Here is a 19,308-nt window from a genome sequence, read left to right as displayed (position 1 = left end):
CTCAACAACTGGGTATAGAGGGAGGATGGCCCCTCTCTCTACCTAATGTTCTACTTCAGTCTTTCAGTCCCTGTCTAACGCTTACTTCAGAGTTCAACTTTTGACTGAACAAGTTACAGAAGAGGTTTAGGCAAAAAGACCAAACTGCAGGTCCTCATCAAACTCCTCGGATTCTCCTTTCTTTGATTCTAATTCCTACTCCTCAGCCAGGGCAGCCTCCGTGGAGGGAGCAGGACTTCCTGCAGCCCTTCGTTTGCAGATGAGGCTCTGGATATTGATGTTGACATTGGCCAGGGGCCTTTGCAGACAAGCCTGGCCAGAAAGGTTCAGCTTCTACACCCGCTGCTCTGATGAGGGCATTGATCTTATCCTCTGTGACTGGAGGATGCGGGCTGAGTAGATAGATGCTGGTAGCAAGCCAGAGACAGAGGCCCAGTGCTGTACCCACATGGTGCTAGTCACCAGAGGAAGTGAGGGTCTCACCCAGCTCGGTCCTGGCTTCCTCAGAAGGAAGTCAGCACCTTAGCAGCAGCTAAGGAAAGTCCTGCCTAAAGCTTCCATAGTTAGTATGGCAGTAAATATTTATTTTTATTCAAATATGACCCACCTTGAATTTTCACTGCATTCTTTTACTTTATTTCTATTCTCTGTGTTCAACAAGTATTTACTGGGGGACAACGATGTGCCAGATGGGCCTGTGGTGTTGTAGATTAACACACAGGCGGAATTAACAGGAAAAACCTGATTCTTACTTTTTTTCTAGTACTGGGGACATAGACAGCTATCTCAAATAGTCATGATTGAGAAAGACTACAAAGAAAGTTTGTACAAAAGGATAAATTGATACAGATGATCTGGCTTTAGGAGGAAGAATTAGATGAGGGAGTGTTTCTTTGAAGAGAGAATATTTGATGAAAGGATAATGAGAAAAAATGACAGAAAAGATCATGTAGAACAAATCTCCGGACAGCAAATGCAGAGGTCCTTGTGGCTAGAATTCAGTGCACAAAGAATGGTAGGAGAAGTAGAAAAGGAGCAGATCCCAGAGACCTCTGAAGGCCAAAATAGAGCATTTTGGTTTTATTCTAAATGCAATGGGAAGACGCTTTTGTTTGAACAGGGGAATAGTATGTCTGATTGAGGTTTTACAAAGATGAATCAATCCCTTTGCTGCTGATGGGGAAAACAAGAAGGGAAGGAGAGAAGGTGATTTAGAAACTGGTGAACCACTTTCAGCCAGGATGGGATTGTAGCTCACAGCAGAGGATCTGAAGAAGAGTCTGACAGATTAAGTATATGTTTTAGTGGAAGAGCCCTCAGGATGCCCTGTGGTGTCCTGTACATTGGGGTATGAGAGGATGGGTGAGGATAGTAAGGAAAAAATGGAAGAATCAGGATAACACCTAGAGTTTCATTTAAGAATGGGATACATGATGGTGTTGTTTTCTGATTTAGAAAAGACTGAAGAAAGAACATTTGGAGATAGCGGGAATGAAGAGTTCTCCTTGTGGCATATTGAGTTTGAGCTGCCTGTTAGATCTAAGAGATATTGAGTTCACAGTTGGCTGGAATCTGGAGAGAAGTTTCTCTAGAAATATAATTTGGAAGCCATCAATATATTGACCATCTATTGGGGACAAGATGAAATTGCCTAGAAAACTAGATAGAGAAGGAAAGAGGGCCTATATACAAGCCCTAGGAAACAAAAGGCAGAAGAGAAGCCAGCAAAAGGGACCAAGAGGGAACCTCTAATCAGGTGGGGGAAACTGAGAGAACATTGTGTCATGGAAGCCAAGAGAAGAAAGTGTTCCACATAGCTGAATGCTGCTGAGAGAGTACAAGAGGAAGACAAGCCAGTGGATGTCACAATATGGAGATTTTTAATAACTTGGCAAGGGCATTTCCAGTGCAGAAGCCTAACTGAAATGGTGAGATAGAAAAATGGGAAGCAAAGAGTGGGGAATGTGAGTGCAAATCAATCTTTCATGTGAGGCAGTACAAAGAACAGGTTTATAAAGGGACACTTCGGGTAAAAAGGATTTTCTTTTCTTTTTATTTTTAAAGACCGGAAATGTTTTGATTCTGATGAGAAGAATGCATTAGGAAAAGAAATTGAAGGTCCAGGAGAGGGGAGGATAACTATAGGAATACACTGGAAGACAGAAGAGTTGGGGTGCCTAGATGAATCAGTGGGTTAAGCTTCTGCCCTCAGCTCAGGGTCCTGGGATCGAGCCCCTTGTCAGGCTCCTTACTCAGCAGGGAGCCTGCTTCTCCCTCTCCCTCTTGCCTGCTGCTCCCCCTGCTTTTGCTCGCGTGCGCTCTCTCTCTCTGTCAAATAAATAAATACAATTAAAAAAAAAAAAAGAAGAGTTGATCTTTGATAGATAGGAGTGGACGTGTACCTATCCATTAAAACAGGAAGAAGATGCAGAGAAAATGGGAACAAATGCAGGTGGTTGACTAGCAGCCTCAGGTACCATGTTTCTGCCTGAGTGCAAATAAGTGACGTCATCATCTCAGAGTAGAGGAGGACGGATAGCTTGTTAGGGGCATAAAGAGGGAGAATTTGTGAAATAGTCACAACTATTGACTTAAAGGGTGGGAAAGCAGACTTCCCGGGGAAATACAGTTGAATGCCTGTTGAGATTTGCAGTTATAACTGTACCACGAAACTAGTTGGCATAGTTGGGTGACCTTTCTGTAGAATACTTAGTTGCTCTGGGGTAGGTAGACAGAAATAGACAGAAATTTGAGTCTAATTAGGGTTGGTGTTTTGCCAGGCAAATACAAGGGAGGAAGGGGACGAGGGAGTTCAGAGTATTTGCAAAAAGAGTGATTATAATGATGGAATCTAGGCTGGGTAGAAAAAGATACGAGATACTGAGGAGAGTAATAGAGAAAAAGTTGTAGAATCCATGGAAGGGAGATTGAAATATAAGAATAAGAGATCTGGAAGATGAAAGGTGGAAATAGAGTTCCTCAAAATGGAGATTTTAGAGGGGGTACAGTTTTAGCTGATGAGAAGGCTAGGATGACTACCATGGGTGGCTGAGGTGCAGAGGCAGAAGAGATCATTGTAGATGAGGAAGAAGTCAGTAGATAGGGCATTTGACGGTTCACCCTTATGGAGGTTGAAATCCATCCATGAATGGAGAAACTGGAAAGGAAGTTGATAGTGAGCCAGGAGCTGAAGTTATGAGTGAGTGAGAGGAATTGCCCAGGAGCTCTGTAAATGATAGCCTTGAGGATAGGTGATGGCTGATGGGAGTTTCACAGTGTGCACTTCAAGGAACTGCGGAGAAGGAGAGTGTCACAGTGGTATGGAAGCAGCATGAGAATGAGCAGGAAACCTACCCCCTTGCCACATAAGCCATGAGAGGAGAACAGATCTTCTTGAGAGCTCACTGTGCAGGAAGACAGAACTGACAACAGCCTGATGAGAAGAATCATCAGTTAGGATGACAAGGTGAAGGAACTGTCCAGAGGTGAGATGATGGAGGACTTTTTTGAAGACCTGCCAATTCCATAGGGAAGAGGCTGGTTTGGAACTCAAGGAAGGTCGAAGTATTACAATGTATTAGAGAATTACAGATAATGGTAAGAATAAAGGACTGGGTCAAGATGTAGATTCTCAGAGACAAAGAGATAAACAGGATCTAACCAAGCCATATGGGATTAGTCCTGGATAGGGTTTTGGAGAAGGGACAAAAGGAGCAGTTCGTTCCAGTTATAGTCTTCAGCTACTAGCCAATGTGGCTATTCGGTGTAGCTAGTGTGAATTGAGATATGCTGTAAATGGCAAATATATATCAAATTTTGAAGACTTCCTACCAAATAAAACTCAATAATTTTTATATTGATTATGTACTGTAATGATAACATTTTGGGTACATGGAGTTACATAAACTATATATAATTAAAAATATTTCGCCTGTTTGTTTTTATATTTTATGTGGTTACTAGAGAATTTTAAACGAAGTCTGTGGCTTGCATTGTATTTCTTTTAGACAGCACTAATCTAGAATATTTTGCCAGAAGAGCTTGTTGAAGAGCTTCTGATCACTTTATTCCAGAATGCAGGGGAAAATCTCACTGGAGCCCAAACATCAAGTCTGTTTTGCCCCCTATATAAATTAATCTGCATTTGCAACCACTGAATTTCATTTTAGGAAACCTTTTCCCACTCAATTCTAATATGTTATTATGTGAAGTTTTTAATTACATTTACTTTAATACTAACCAATCCACAAAGTAGCAACTTATCTCCCTGATATTGTGGTACTATGTGCAATAACTTCCTATTCTTTGAAAACATAGACCCATTTTAAAAACATCCTGTAATCTAACTTCAAGATATTTTAAAACAATCAGGCCAAGTTGATGACATAACTTTTCCTGACAGCAGCAGATGCAGCATCAAAGGTTTAAGGGTTTTCCTTTACTAATCTTAAAATGCTTTGTAAAAAACCATCAGTAGGAATTTTGATACCATTGTTCACTCTATGAAACAGATCCAGAGAGATTGTAAAGTTTTATTCATGCCAGAAAACAAGTTCTTAGTTTTCAACTGTTTTTCCTGTGCTTTGATCTCAGAGCATTTATTGTACTAGGTAATAAATACAGTAATCCCAACTATGACATTTTAAGCAGATCATATTTCATTACTGTGAAAAGGCTTAGGAAATCTGGGTTCTCATGTGCTTTGGGCCAGAGTTCATAATAATGCACAATAAGAACAGCAAAAGGATAAAATCAAATATTATTGTTAATCTTTGAAGAGAAAATATATAAATATATTAATGCAAAACATCTGAAAATTGATTATACCAACCCAATAAATTACTCAGTTTTTAAAATTTTCCAGTCTATAAAATGTTCATATAAAAGTATCCTTAGTAATTGTATGTCTGACAAGTCAGCAGCAAAAGCCCCAAAGTTACACTAATTTGCTGTGGATCATTTTAATAGATATTATAGAGGTTTTTATATTTCAGAAAATAATATAGTTATATTTGTCAAGATAATACAAAGTTCTTATAAATGTTTCTACTTGTTAGAAAAAGAAACAAACCTAAATGTTTAAAAATCACATAAGGCCCCCCCGCCTTTTTTTTTTTTTTACTAATAGCAGTTAAAAACAGTCTGCTAAGGATCTGCAACCTGTTAAGGCATTGCTTACTAGTTTTAACTTTCAAAAGTCAGGCCAGGGGCGTCTGGTGGTGTGGTCGGTTAAGTGTCCGACTCTTGGTTTTGGCTCAGGTTTTGATCTCAGGGTCATGAGATCTGACCCCAAATCACGCCCTGCACTCAGCACAGAGTCTCCTTGAGATTCTTTCTCCCTTCTTCTCCTTCCCCATCTGCTCCTTCCCCGGTTCCCCGGTTCTCTCTCTTTTTCTCTCTCAAATAATAAATAAATAAACCTTTAAAAAAAAAAAAGGCCAGGGGCTGAAATTTGTATAACAAAGCCAGGATCCTTAGCAAAGAAGGATTCTGGTTGGAAAGTTTATGGACTAATAATCTTCCTACCTCAGAAGCGTCAGCTTTCTGTAACATACCTGTGGATCCCACCTTTCCAGGCCTAAAGATAAAAGATTTCCTGAGGCTCTGTATATATAATGAGGATATGAACATGTGTATGTATTTCAAATCTTTTCTAAAACTCCCTCTTTCCTTCATGATTGTTAAGGAACTGGATGGGTCTCTTAAGAGGTCAACTTGAAAGATGTGTAATGTGTTGCAATCATTTTTTCCAACTACATCCATCTAGGTGGCCCATATCCGAGCAGAAAGAGATATTTTGGTAGAAGCAGATGGTGCCTGGGTAGTGAAGATGTTTTATAGTTTTCAAGATAAGAGGAACCTTTATCTGATCATGGAATTTCTCCCTGGAGGTAAAAACAAACATAATAGCAATGACAGACTGACACAAGCTCATCTTTACATGTAATTATTATCCTGTTGCTTAGGTTTTTTCCTTCTATTCCTAGCAGTCATGGTTTTCCTGTAGTTCCTCCCATAATAATGCTAATTGTTACCACAAATCAGATTATTTTGAAGGAACGATACATTTGGCACATTTTAAATACTATCAGTCTGGTTAACAGGGTATAGTTAGTTAGATTGTTGCAAGTCTAGAATTAAGAACAGTAAGTCACTAAAGAGAAAGACAAACAACCCAATGGGCAAATAACATATTGAAGAGAAACTCTGGCTGGCCTATAAATACATAGGAAAATGTTCAACTCTGCTCATACTCAGGAAAACGCAAATTAAAAATGAGCTACCATTTCATCTGTTTCTGATGAGACTGTGGGAGAAACTGGCCTCTCTTTTATCTAAGTTAATCTCTAACTCTTACGGAGAGCAGTTCATAGCTACCGGTGGAGTTGAAAGGGCATGCGGCCCATAATCCTACAATTTTAGAACTAGCATAGTCCCTGGAGATTCTCCTGGACACACGCACAGAGACCTGCGAGACCACGGAAGCATTGTTGTGATCATGAAAAACCGCAAGAACGATAAATGTCCGTCAGCAGAATGGATAAATAAAATGTGGCATAATTACATGCTGAAATATTTTACAGCAGCTAAAAGTCAGGTGCTCTATCCATTTCAATAAGATCTCAGAAACAGTGGAGTAAGAAAGCAAGCTGGGGAATTATGTGTACAGTTGATACCATTTATGTAATTTTTAAAAATATGAAAGAACATAATTTCATAGATTAAGATATATGTATATGAAAACCTACCCACCAAACCAAGTCCACACTGATGGCTACTCAGCAAAAAGGGAAAGCGGAATAAAATGGGATGGAGGACAGACTCAAAGCATCATAAAAAATATTAACAGTTGTCATTTCTGAGTTGTAAGTTTACCATTTTTTATTCTTTGCCCCTTTTTAAAGAAAAAATTCCTTGAAAATAAAAGAATGTCTTTTGGTGGGATAATTTTCTATTTTTTGATGGATTAAACAGCTCTGAACATTTTTGAAACTTGAATTTGAAAGACTCTATCCCATTTCCAGGTGTGCTTACTCTGATTCATTTCCCCAGTTCAGCATATTTTCCTCAGCAATTATTATGGATGTTGAGTGGTAGAAAGTACTTCATTATCACCTACTTTCTGCCTTAAAAATCATCAGATGTCGTGAAACTTTTGCTAATGCAGTGACACTTTTTTTACTTGGCCCTAGAGATGGTTGGCGGTCTACTGGGTGGGTCGTACAATGCAGAAATGAGGCAGAGGTTGTACAGATACAGAGGAAGCCTGACGTGCTTCTAATACATGATACTTGGTTTCCCTTATGGAGGTGACATGATGACATTGCTAATGAAGAAAGATACCTTGACAGAAGAGGAGACACAGTTCTACATTTCAGAGACTGTTCTAGCAATTGATGCAATCCACCAGTTGGGTTTCATCCATCGGGATATTAAACCAGACAACCTTTTATTGGACGCCAAGGTATGTGAAGAAACTGGTGAATTATTGGGTTGATGATTATTTTAATGGAATAATAGAGCTGATTTTGTGATTGAATGGACAGCTACCATTTATATTATTGCTCAACTATGTGATGTCATAGAATGATGTGACAGGAAAAGACTTGGTAGTGAAAATGACCTCAAGGGAGGATGGCTGTCTTTGTCTTCTTCCATTTACTACTTTTAACATTCGTCATCATCAAATATTTATAATTTTACTTACCACCTGTAGGAGTTTTTATAATGCTAAGAATTTTTATAATCACTGCCCTAAGGCTTTGTTTCAAAGTTAATATAATCTCTTGATTTTACTGGATTTTTTTATAGGGTCATGTAAAATTATCTGATTTTGGTTTATGCACGGGATTGAAGAAAGCTCATAGGACCGAATTCTATAGAAACCTTACACACAACCCGCCAAGTGACTTCTGTAAGTTTGATTCTTTTTTTCTGTGTGACATAATATAGCTAGTTTAATTCAGCATTGTTGAGCACTGAAAGTTCTCTTCCTCTCCTCATTCCTTAAACCAGTGTATTTACATGTATGTGGTTTTGTTTTTTGGTGGAGTTTTTCCCCTCATATTTACAATTCTCTCTTGTTGAAATTAGCATTTCAGAACATGAACTCAAAGAGGAAAGCAGAAACATGGAAGAAGAACAGGAGACAGCTGGTAAGTTAGCCGGGTTCTTAAAAAAGATTGACCTGGTCCTAAAAGTTCACTGGGGTTTTGCTTGATCATTTCATATCTTCACAATCATTAGTACTTACTTTGTAGCAAGGATAGAACTGCTTCTGGGGTCACATAGTTCTCTTAGTTTCTCTGTAACATTTCCTTGCCTAAAAAGTGAATGCTGATATTTACGTTGTGATTTAACTTTATAGCATTTTATGGCTCATACTTATAATTAAGCAGCCTGTTTACTAGTAATTAGCACAATATAAAACTCACTGAGATGAATGTGATTGTAGTGAATGCCTTGTGTGTTCCATTTTTCGTACTTGTTCTGAAACAACTGCCAGTCAGCATAAGTAAGGTGGTTGTGTTTCTAAGGACTTTATAGACAAGGTAAACAAGAAGTTTGGCATATTAACAGATAAAACAGATAAAATAAAATTAGAAAGCAGACTTTACTACAGATAAACTTAATTACTCTTTAAATGGAAGTCAAGCCCCACAAAAAAACCTGCTTTTGCCCCACACTGTTTCTCCTTTATTACTTAGCAATTATAAGAATTGTTTGCCCCTTTTCCTCTTTCCTTTATCCTATTAATTAGGTCCATGCACATTCTCAGGGTTAGGAATGTGCCTTTTGACTTTGTTTTCTTGATCTCTTGTATGCCCGGCACATACAGACACTCCATAAATACCTGTTAAACTCAACCAAGTGATGAAAGGGAAATTAATTTATCATTCCGTCTGAGAATTGGGTGAGGTTAACAGACTGGATGATAATAGTCCAATACCCTCTCAAACCAAATAATAAGACTTTGCTTGGTCAAACTCATTCTGTCAGTGGCCCAAGTAATTAACTATAAGCTTCCTGTGCTCATAAAACATTTCAGTGTTTTTAAAAGTTAGAAAAAAAGAATTTTAAAACTATGGAGCTATGAATTCATGACAAAAAACTTCCTTCTACTTTTAAATGTGCCACTTTCAGATTAGATTTTACCACTGAGAGAAGAATTGCAGTATTTCCTGCTTTTAAGGGAAAAAGTGAATACTGCTTAAAAGTACGGTGGGAATTCGACTTAACAGAGCCTTCACGGGTGATTCCTGTTGTCATGTTTTATATTCTTGTGGCCATTATCATGACTTCTACAATTTTTTTTTTAAAGATTTTATTTATTTATTTGACAGAGAGAGATCACAAGTAGGCAGAGAGCTAGGCAGAGAGAGAAGGGGAAGCAGACTCCCTGCTGAGCAGAGAGCTCAATGCGGGACTCGATCCCAGGACACCAAGATCATGACCTGAGCCGAAGGCAGTGGCTTAATCCACTAAGCCACTCAGGCGCCCCGACTTCTACAATGTTTATTTACCAAGGGAGAAGTAGAGGGGACTCTTAGTGTTTGGGGCAGGAAAATCCTTTGGCTCTTGCATATCCCCCCTGCTAACTAACTAAATGCCAATCAGCAATCACCCCCACCCCCACCCCCTGCCACCCTCAGGTCCTTGAAATGACGAAATCTGCTGGCACACATTTTCAAATGGTCCCTGGCATAACTGCCCTTAATTGAGAACAACTACTGTAAAGAAGTCGTTTTTGTAAGATTTTATATGAATTAAGAATGAAGCACTCCATTGCTTTCTGATGGATAAGCAGTGCCCTGGAATTAGGTTTATCATGAAAATACCTGTTGTTTATATATACAGCAGGTTGTAGTTTCCAAAGCACATTCCTTTTCTTGTTTCATCCTCCTGTCAACTGTGTGTGATTACTGCAGTTTCCTGTAAGCAGAAGCCGAGGTTCAGAGTGCTTGAGTCGCCTGTCCAAGAACTCACATTATTAGTGAGTGGTGGACTCCGGCCCACTGGTTCAGCCTCTTTATTCTTTTTGAAATGGATGGCTAACCTTAAAAATGAAACAATTATTGTGCCAGCAAAAGTGGGTTTATTCGGGAATAACAGAGAATCACAATTTGGGACAGGCAAGCTGCGGCAAAACCATTGGCAACTCCAACAAATAAAGAAGAAAACTTGTATTTTAAGAGAAGAAGGAGGATTTGAAAGGGGCTGTTTTGAACAACAGTTCACTGGAGCAAAGCAGGAGTTGAGGGTGGTGAAGGTCTCTCCTTGGCTGAGTTGCAGGGGTAGCTGCTTTCACACAGGAGACGCAGTGTACATCTTTCCCTGTTGGGGCCCACAATAGGTGATTCTTTGCCTGTTCATGATTCCTCCGATAAGGTCTGTAATTGACAGTGAGGAGTACAGCAGCATAGCTACCCCTTCTAGCATCCCGAGGCCACTTTTGTGAGCTGTCCTTCTATTAATTTTCACAGGATTTAGGGCTAAATATATAAATAATTTAGTTGAGCTTCTTGGAGAGGGGGTGGTGGGCAGCCAGAAATCATATCTTAAATAATGTATTATCTGATTCGGTACCTGTCACTAAGCTTTCTACATGATAAACACGTGAAACAAGTATTAAATACAAAATTAACTGCTGTATTGCTTTTTCCAGTAATGAGCCATACTCGGATCTTTTAACAAATATTTAAAGAATGCTGGTTTGATAAGCTTTTCCTTTGTAGGCATATTCCACAGTTGGGACACCAGATTACATTGCTCCAGAAGTATTCATGCAGACTGGTTACAACAAGCTGTGTGACTGGTGGTCTTTGGGAGTGATTATGTATGAAATGCTAATAGGTATGTCTTATCATTTGTTTACATATATACTATAGAAATTTCCATTAGTGCCATGGATGGAGCATATTACAGATATGTAATATCTGAAATGTCTGAGCTCCTTGACATCCCCCAGTATCAATAATCATAAATACCAGTGAGCTCTGTAGCAATTCAGGAACAGGGTATTTAACCAGAACTCCCATGTGTGAAAATTGCATCTACATGGCCTTTTGGATAAAGGGGGTGATGCTTTGAATCCTTTATTTTATTGCCTTTATTAGCGATTTTATTATAAATCCATGAATGGTGACATTTTTTATTGCTGAATAGAGCACTTCTGGCTATTTTTTTCCCCTATGACACATACATAGTAGGTAGAGCATATTTGATTATTAAAGATGATAAAACTTGTATTTTCTCTCATATGCAGGATATCCACCTTTCTGTTCTGAAACTCCTCAAGAAACATATAGAAAAGTGATGAACTGGAAAGAAACTTTGGTATTTCCTCCAGAGGTACCTATATCTGAGAAAGCCAAGGACTTAATTCTTAGGTTAGTGCTTAAATCCCTAGAGGAGTTTATGGTATTTTGAAACTTCACAGGTACCTAAAAAGATTGAATTGTCCATTTTATTCTTGTGGGAGGAAAAGGACCACTACTGATCTATACAGTCAAAGAGATCAATAAAGAAAATGTGTTTTTTTAAAAACTGCAAACAATTAAAAGGAAGCATGCAGTGAAAGTATAAGAAGAGGGATGGTGTCTTGTATCATTTCAAAGGCCACGCCTGTTGGTACGCAATGACCTATTTCGTTAAAGAGAAAAGAGAAAATAAATCGCTAGTAGCAGTGCCTATCACAAGTCTATGTATGAAATTCTTTCTAAGCAAAGGATTCCATTCTGTTTCTCAACTAAGATGAAGTTTGGTATTATTGTGAACAGCTACAAGGAATATATATTGGGACAACCTATGAGAACAGCGAATTGACAGCATATTATCAAAAATCTTTAAACTGTCTATGACCATTGACCCAGTAATTCTAGGAATTTTGCTTATGCAGACAATTTGATGTGTGTAAAGATTATCATGATGTTTTTAGTAATGAAAAATTGAAAACTAAGTGTTCAACTAGAGTGGACTGGCTAAATAAACTAATATTTCCACAAGCAAATTTTAGAATATGAAGTTAAAGAAAAATATATAATGATTTTGGGAAGTTTTCTCAGTATATTAAATGAAAAGAATCACCCTAAAACAGTAACTACTGTGCTAACACATAGTTTTAAAAATTGTAATAAAAGACTAGAAGGAAATGGCTTCATTCTGTTTATAGTGGTTCTCTCTGTACAGTGCAATTACAGAGGATTTCTGTTCTCTCCCACATTTCCCACAGGAAACAGAGCTGACTTTGGTAAACAGAGGAAAAAAATGAAATGTTTGGAAAAAAATGGAAATAGGGTACTGTATATGTAATTTGCATATGATCATTTCTGTTTCCATTTTCTAGATTTTGTATTGATTCTGAAAACAGAATTGGAAATAGTGGAGTAGAAGAAATAAAAAGTCATCCTTTCTTTGAAGGTGTAGACTGGGGGCACATCAGGTACGCTCATAGGCTTCCAACGGGAGAGATCTAAGTAAAATGTTTGTTTGTTTGTTTTTACTAGGTTTAGCAATCAGTTTTTCTCTGACTCTGCTAAATACTCATTGCTGTTACAGTGTTATTATTCCAGTGTTCTCTGGACTACGTAAGCAAGGCTATAGCTAAATGACTGGTTTTAGCGAATGCCCACTGTAAAGGGGAAACCACCTATTGTGCACCTGTTTCGATTTTTATATTCAGAGTTACGGGATGCAAGCTGATGTCCACACAACAGGGATGTAGTTTTATTTCACACGATAACCCCTCAATTTTGTCCTATTCTGTCATGCTGTATACTGCTCCTTTCTCTAATATACCATCTTCTTTATGAAGTTATAAGAAGACACAGTCCCTTTTTTTAAACACTGTGAGAAAAGTGAAATGATGCAAGTAACTTTGACGAATTTGCTTGCAGTTGTTAATTGTAAGCATCGGCCTTTAATTCACTTGGTGGCCAAAGTACCTTCAGTAGTTCTGGGCTGCTCTCCACACAGTGAGACTTCCAAAACATAACACTGATCATACCCTTTTCTAACTCCCCTTTGTGCTTAGAATAAAATTAAGGCCGAGGCACTGCTTTCAGGACTATGGGGTGTGGCTCTAGCCTCATGGGTCCCAGTGGCATCTCCGAGGGTTGTTCTTCTCCTCTCCCCTCGGGGCTTTGCCCTTTGCTCTTCATTCTGCCTGAAATGCTCTTCTCTCTCCACTCGTTCTTGTCCTTATTCCTGCCCTGCCTGGCCAGCATCTGCCCCTCCTTCGAGACAGCCTAATGTGTCACTGGCTCCAGGTACATCTTCACGGGAACTCCCACAGTGTGCCAGGCACTCGACCTGCTGTAATAACAACTCGTTTGTTTGGACCACTTAATGTTATGTCCAGCACTGTTCTGAGGACTTTATGTGCATTTTTTATCTTATCCTCATGATACACCTTATAAAATAGGTACCATTATGATGTCTCTTTTACGAATGAGGAAACTAAAGCACAGAGAAGTAATTTGCCTGCAGTGCTACAGCCAGTAAATAATCCAGCTAGAATTTCTTTTTTCTTTTTTTCTTTTTTTTTTTTCCAGCTAGAATTTCTAACTAGAATTGGACCCCTGGGTGTCCTGGTTCTTAACTGATACGCTGCATTACACTGTATACCTCATCTCACTGAACAGAATGAGGATTCCCCGCTTCACAGTTGGAAGGATGCTTAGAGCCCATTTGTGCAATCTCTTGTTTTGATAGTAAGGAAATAGTCACAGAGCAAGGAGTTGCCTGCCTAAGGTCACGCTGTTAGTTAACGACACCAGAGTCACTGGTTCTTGTCACTAAAGTAATATACATTTATTAAGTTATCACATTAAGTATAAAGAAATTGGAATGATTCTGCGAAGAATACTTAGGACTTTAGGTAACTGGCTTTGTTCACTTGTCCCCTAATACATCCAGTTAAGTATTTGTTGAAAAAAATAGAAGCAATAAAAATGGATAGCTTCTTTTAACTATTTCTATTTTTAAACATTGTTAGCATGGTAAGATAGTTTCATGACTGATTTTTTTAACCTTATCTCCCTGATTCCCTTAACATTTAGATGGCAGAAAGTTTTAGATTTAGATTTCATTGCAAATGTGTAGTCCCTTTGCCCCCCTTAGTTTCTCAAAGCGCTTTTTGTTTTTCAAGTATCTTTATTTTTTCAAGTAATCTCTATACCCAGTGTGGGGCTTGAACTCATGAACCTGAGGCCAAGAGTTCTACTGAGCCAGCCAGACATTCCCCAAATGACTTTTTTTTTTTTAAAGATTTTATTTATTTATTTGACAGAGAGAAATCACAAGTAGATGGAGAGGCAGGCAGAGAGAGAGAGGGAAGCAGGCTCCCTGCTCAGCAGAGAGCCCAATGCGGGACTCCATCCCAGGACCCTGAGATCATGACCTGAGCCGAAGGCAGCGGCTTAACCCACTGAGCCACCCAGGCGCCCCCCCAAATGACTTTTAATCTCTGGATCCTTTAGTAGAAGAATTCTTTCCTGAATTGTTTAGCTAGAATCCAGTACACACAATAGCCAGCATACATTATGCAATTATGAAATTGTTTGAACAAAATCTTTTCTGTTCTACATTCCCTTTCATTAACTCTTATTTTTCCACTTTAAACAAAACAGCATGAGAAAGTCTGGGTATAAAGAATAAAAATTCCAGGGGCGCCTGGGTGGCTCAGTGGGTTAAGCCGCTGCCTTCGGCTCAGGTCATGATCTCTTGTCCCGGGATCGAGTCCCGCATCGGGCTCTCTGCTCGGCAGGGAGCCTGCTTCCTCCTCTCTCTCTCTCTCTCTCTCTGCCTGCCTCTCTGCCTACTTGTGATCTCTCTCTGTCAAATAAATAAATAAAATCTTTAAAAAAAAAAAAAAAGAATAAAAATTCCAAGTAAATGGTCATGTTTTCAGAAAATATTACACTCAACTATGACATCCACTTCGCAGTTTTCAAGTCCACAATAAATTCTCTCGACTCTTCTATTATCTGTAGAACAGGAAGCAGAATTTGCAAGTAGAACCATTTTGGAAAACAAAGAGTTAAAGAAAATTTGCCATGCTACTACTTGATCCTTTTTTTATAGGGAAAGGCCAGCAGCAATCCCTATAGAAATCAAAAGCATTGATGATACTTCAAATTTCGACGACTTTCCTGAATCTGATATTTTACAACCAGGTAAGATAATCTATGACAAAACTAACACTTCACAGTCTCTAATGATGCCTAATGAAATTCCTTTGCTCTTGGTTAATTTTCCCATCTTTCCTAGTGCCAAACACTACAGAACCGGACTACAAATCCAAAGACTGGGTTTTTCTCAATTATACCTATAAAAGGTTTGAAGGGTTGACTCAGCGCGGCTCTATTCCCACCTACATGAAAGCTGGAAAACTATGAATAAAGATCACGTTCGCCCACAACCAAGAGAACTCAGGTAGCTGCATCACCAGGCTTGCTTGGCATAGATACCAATACACTGAAATACTCCCGAAGACGGTGGTGCTTATGACTACAAGAGGAAATTCTACAGGATTAGGATTTCTAAGACTACTACAGGAATTGGTTGGCAGTGCCAGCTGGCTTTTGTTTTTTGTTTTTTTTTTTTAATATTTTATTATTTGTGTTAACTTTATTATACAAAGGTACTGGAATAAAAGAAATGTACGTCCCTTTTTAACTGCACTGCCTACACGCGTATTAAGGTCCATTCTGCCTGTGTGTGCCGTGGCTTTGTACTGTAACACCTCTGATCAATTCAGGAGAAACATATCATTTAAAGCAACATAGGCTAACCTGTAGGTTACACTGCAGTATTGCTGTTTTACTGCAAATCTTATGGGTCTAGATAATCAAAAAAAGCCATCTTCCATAGTCGGTGTTAGAATACTTGCCCTATTGGTTTGGACGGCTATAGAATGAACAGACATGAAGACAATTTCTGTAATGGTTTTAAGAAGTTTTAAAAAGGAAATACACTGGTTATTTAAAAAATAGAATTTATCATCATGTTATTTCACAAACTGCACAGTCGGGAGTGACAAGTTTATACTAAAGAGGAACTTTAACACCTTCACTCAAACACTCCACTAATATATTTACTTTGCATTCAGAAATACTGATGACCTTTATATACGTAGTCTGTATACTCATAGGGAGATGTACTGTATTATATAAAATGTAAAGTTGCTTTTCTTGTGACAAAAGGACTTCTTTTTTAACAAGAGGACATGGCATTATTTTGATTTGATTATGGTGAGTTGAATTTAAGAAATGACCATGAAGGCTGCTTGTAGAACTGGTGTATTTTTATTAAACTATTTTTTTAAATGTCAAACTTCTGATCATGGAAATGGACTTGTAGAGAACAAAGAGCTATCTACTTTGGTTTTCTAGGAAGTTGTTACATATCATGGCTGGTTAACTTTTCTTTTGTTTGGTGAAAATCTTTCCTTTGATAGTACTTGTATTATTGTGCCATTATTTTCTTACACTCCAAATGTACCAAAGATCCTGAACAGAGTGGATGTTCACAACTGAGAAGAAATTTCCTTTCCTGTGGGAATGCCATATTCAGATATGACAGATCTTTGATAGTGCTCAGCTTATTCAAGGGCAATATTGTTCATGTTCAGCTACATCACTATGGTTAACCTACGTGGAATTAAGGAAGTAAATGCAGGCGGGGTGGGGGGGAGGTGAGGGGCGCCGGTGAGGTTGTGAGGAGGATAGGGGAGATGATGTCAGCATCAGATTCTCTAGCTCTTTCCTGAAGAATTAAGTCACGCTTTTTAGCTCAACATTTTATTCTAAAATGACTCTCTGAGGTTTTGGCTTCGTAAGTACTAGTTAAGGAACAATACTTTATCAAAGAATGGCCTAATGTTTGTCTTAACTGTTAATTGATACAACTGTAACCATGATCTGTGATCAAAATCAAAAGTGATGGTTTATTTGTAGCTAGGTTCTTCTTAATGGGGAAGAACTGCACAGGATCATTATGCAAATCTACAGAAGCTTTTATAAACGCTGCTGCTAGGTAGCTCCACATATTTCAACAAGGCCATGCTGGTTGGTTCGTTGGTTGGTTGGTTGGCTTTTCTCCCCCCCCCCCCCCCCCCCGTTCTCTCTCTTTCCTTCTTCTTTCCACTCTTTCTTTCTAGTATTTGTTTGATACTTATGATATGTTCATCTAATAGTTCATCTCCATTTTTCTCATTTGGATCATGTGGCTGAGTATCTAGGAGAGAGAACTATTAAAATTCTAGGGTTATCTCAATTTGACCAGCTCTGGTTCTTCTAATTATAACTCCCTCTAACTTTAAAAAAAAGCTGCAACTGCTACTCAGTTTTATGAGATTTTTCTCACCCCACCGCATCCCCCTACCTTTTAAAAAAGACTGACTGTTTTGCTAGTGTAATAATGAATGAGTAAGACAGGAGGAAACTGCATCATTTTCTAGTTGTAATATGGTAACTATTCTAGCACAGAAAAATGTCATTAATAATTCAAGTTGACCATGGAGGGGGGTTTCCTAGAATGGAACTGAATTACCTGTTTGCTTCTTAATCAAATAAGAGAAGAGCATGTTGTTTTCCATCTCCCTCATTTTTATTAGCAGGAAGAACTTGGAAATAATTATGATTTCTTGGCAGTGGAAGGGCAGTTCTGGAAAGTTGACTTTGTTTAGAGTCTCATTTTTCTCTGGAGTTAACAGAGTGATTCACAATCTTTGGGGTTTCCTCCTCGTCATAAGCATTTCTTAAGTGCCTATCTAAAAGCAATTAAAGACTGTGTCTGCCCTTTGGAAGCTAAGAATTTGAGTCATGATGCAAATTAGCTAGGTAATTTGCAAAGTACCCTCAAGATCGAATTTTCTCTATTATACACTTACCATGTTTCAGGTGAACCATTTAATTTAAATGACAAAACCCTATCTAATCAACTGGGCATAATGACATTTTCTTTAAATTAGACTCTATTTTGAATTAAAGAGTTTTATTATAAACTGTGTGTTTTTGGTTTTTCTAAGTATATAGAAAGCTTGTATAATTCAGATTTATTGATTTCCTGATTTAATGTAGACTTCAACTTTTTTATTAAAAAAACCTTTGTATTAAAGCAAGTTATGTTATTTTTCTTTTATGCTTTTCTTACTAACATAGTTTAAATTTATTGAAGCATAGTGCTATCTAAAAACAAGGAATTTCTTATAAAACAACCTTTTCTGAATGAAATATATAGCTGATTTTAATAAGCTAATAGCTGAATGAAAAATAACATGTGGAAAACTGCAAACTTCCTTTGGTTGCTAAGTCTGAAGATAGGGTTTCATTTATTTCTATAATATCATACTACTTCTGTTTTTAAAACATCTGTAGATCTTTGTGTAAATCAGTAAATGTAAAAATTTTTTAAGTTCATTAATTTTTGAGGTTTTTTTGTAGAAAACCTTTAGACAATCAAACCATATCTACTTGTAGAAGAACCAGCTATCCATCTTTTGATGATCTATAAATTAATGAGTTGAGATTTTAATCAGGAGAGAAGTCCCCTAGCAACTAAATCACATTCGCTCTGAGGTGTTAAGTTTCAGAATATTCAGAACAACTGTTTTGCTATAACTATGACTATTTCTTCTCGTCTTTATTTAACATATATTTTCTCTTTAGAAGTGCACTTATTTCTAAAAAGTTTTAATGAAACACTTAGAACAAACATAAATACGAAACACTTGGGACTACTAGATATATTTTAGATTTTTATGAAAAAATGTGAGGGCACATTGCCACTTTAAGCAGAAATGAAGTAATAAAAATAGTTCTTAGTTTTTTAAAAAAGCAATATAAATTATTCAGCAGTTGTCTAGAAAAATGATCATCAGGCTGTCAAGTGCTATGTTTAGTTACCGAGTTTCAAAAAAATGTTTTGGTGACATGAGGCTTTTTTCATTGAAGGTAAGAAAAGAATAAAAACTATGTTTATAATATTTCTGTTGGTGAGATGTTTTGGTTTTATTTTCAAGTTTTGAGACAGGTGTTATCCAAAACTCAAGAAAGACTCTTCTGTAAATATATGCAACCATCACACTTAAATATCACATCAAGAACACAATATTTGAAGTTTCAATTGTATTATGTTTAAATAATCAAGATAGTTGTACAGTTTGTATATAACTGCCCCACCAAGCCAAAATCAATTTGCAAGAAAACAGAAACTGAAAAAACCTCAAAATTAAATTTAAAATGCCTCAGAATAGTATGTAATCTAGTGATGCGAGTGGCCTAGGTTTGCACACAGGTACCATTA

General features: G+C 37.8%; 1 protein-coding gene across 1 annotated transcript in view; it reads left to right on the top strand.

Moving 5' to 3' along the window:
- The window catches only part of STK38L (serine/threonine kinase 38 like), an 87,956-nt gene extending 68,968 nt beyond the window's left edge, over positions 1-18,988 (top strand). The window contains exons 6-14 of the mRNA XM_059402740.1: positions 5,768-5,891; positions 7,311-7,465; positions 7,813-7,915; positions 8,095-8,156; positions 10,737-10,854; positions 11,267-11,390; positions 12,347-12,442; positions 15,085-15,176; positions 15,271-18,988. Coding sequence (XP_059258723.1) covers positions 5,768-5,891; positions 7,311-7,465; positions 7,813-7,915; positions 8,095-8,156; positions 10,737-10,854; positions 11,267-11,390; positions 12,347-12,442; positions 15,085-15,176; positions 15,271-15,398 — 1,002 coding nt within the window. The 3' untranslated portion in view covers positions 15,399-18,988. The remainder of the gene's footprint in view (positions 1-5,767; positions 5,892-7,310; positions 7,466-7,812; positions 7,916-8,094; positions 8,157-10,736; positions 10,855-11,266; positions 11,391-12,346; positions 12,443-15,084; positions 15,177-15,270) is intronic.
- Positions 18,989-19,308: the final 320 nt, after the last annotated feature.

This window comes from Mustela nigripes, chromosome 6, assembly GCF_022355385.1.
Source record: "Mustela nigripes isolate SB6536 chromosome 6, MUSNIG.SB6536, whole genome shotgun sequence".
Lineage (NCBI taxonomy): Eukaryota > Metazoa > Chordata > Mammalia > Carnivora > Mustelidae > Mustela > Mustela nigripes.
The sequence above is the reverse complement of the archived record's forward strand: the minus strand, read 5'-3'. Positions and strand labels throughout refer to the sequence as shown.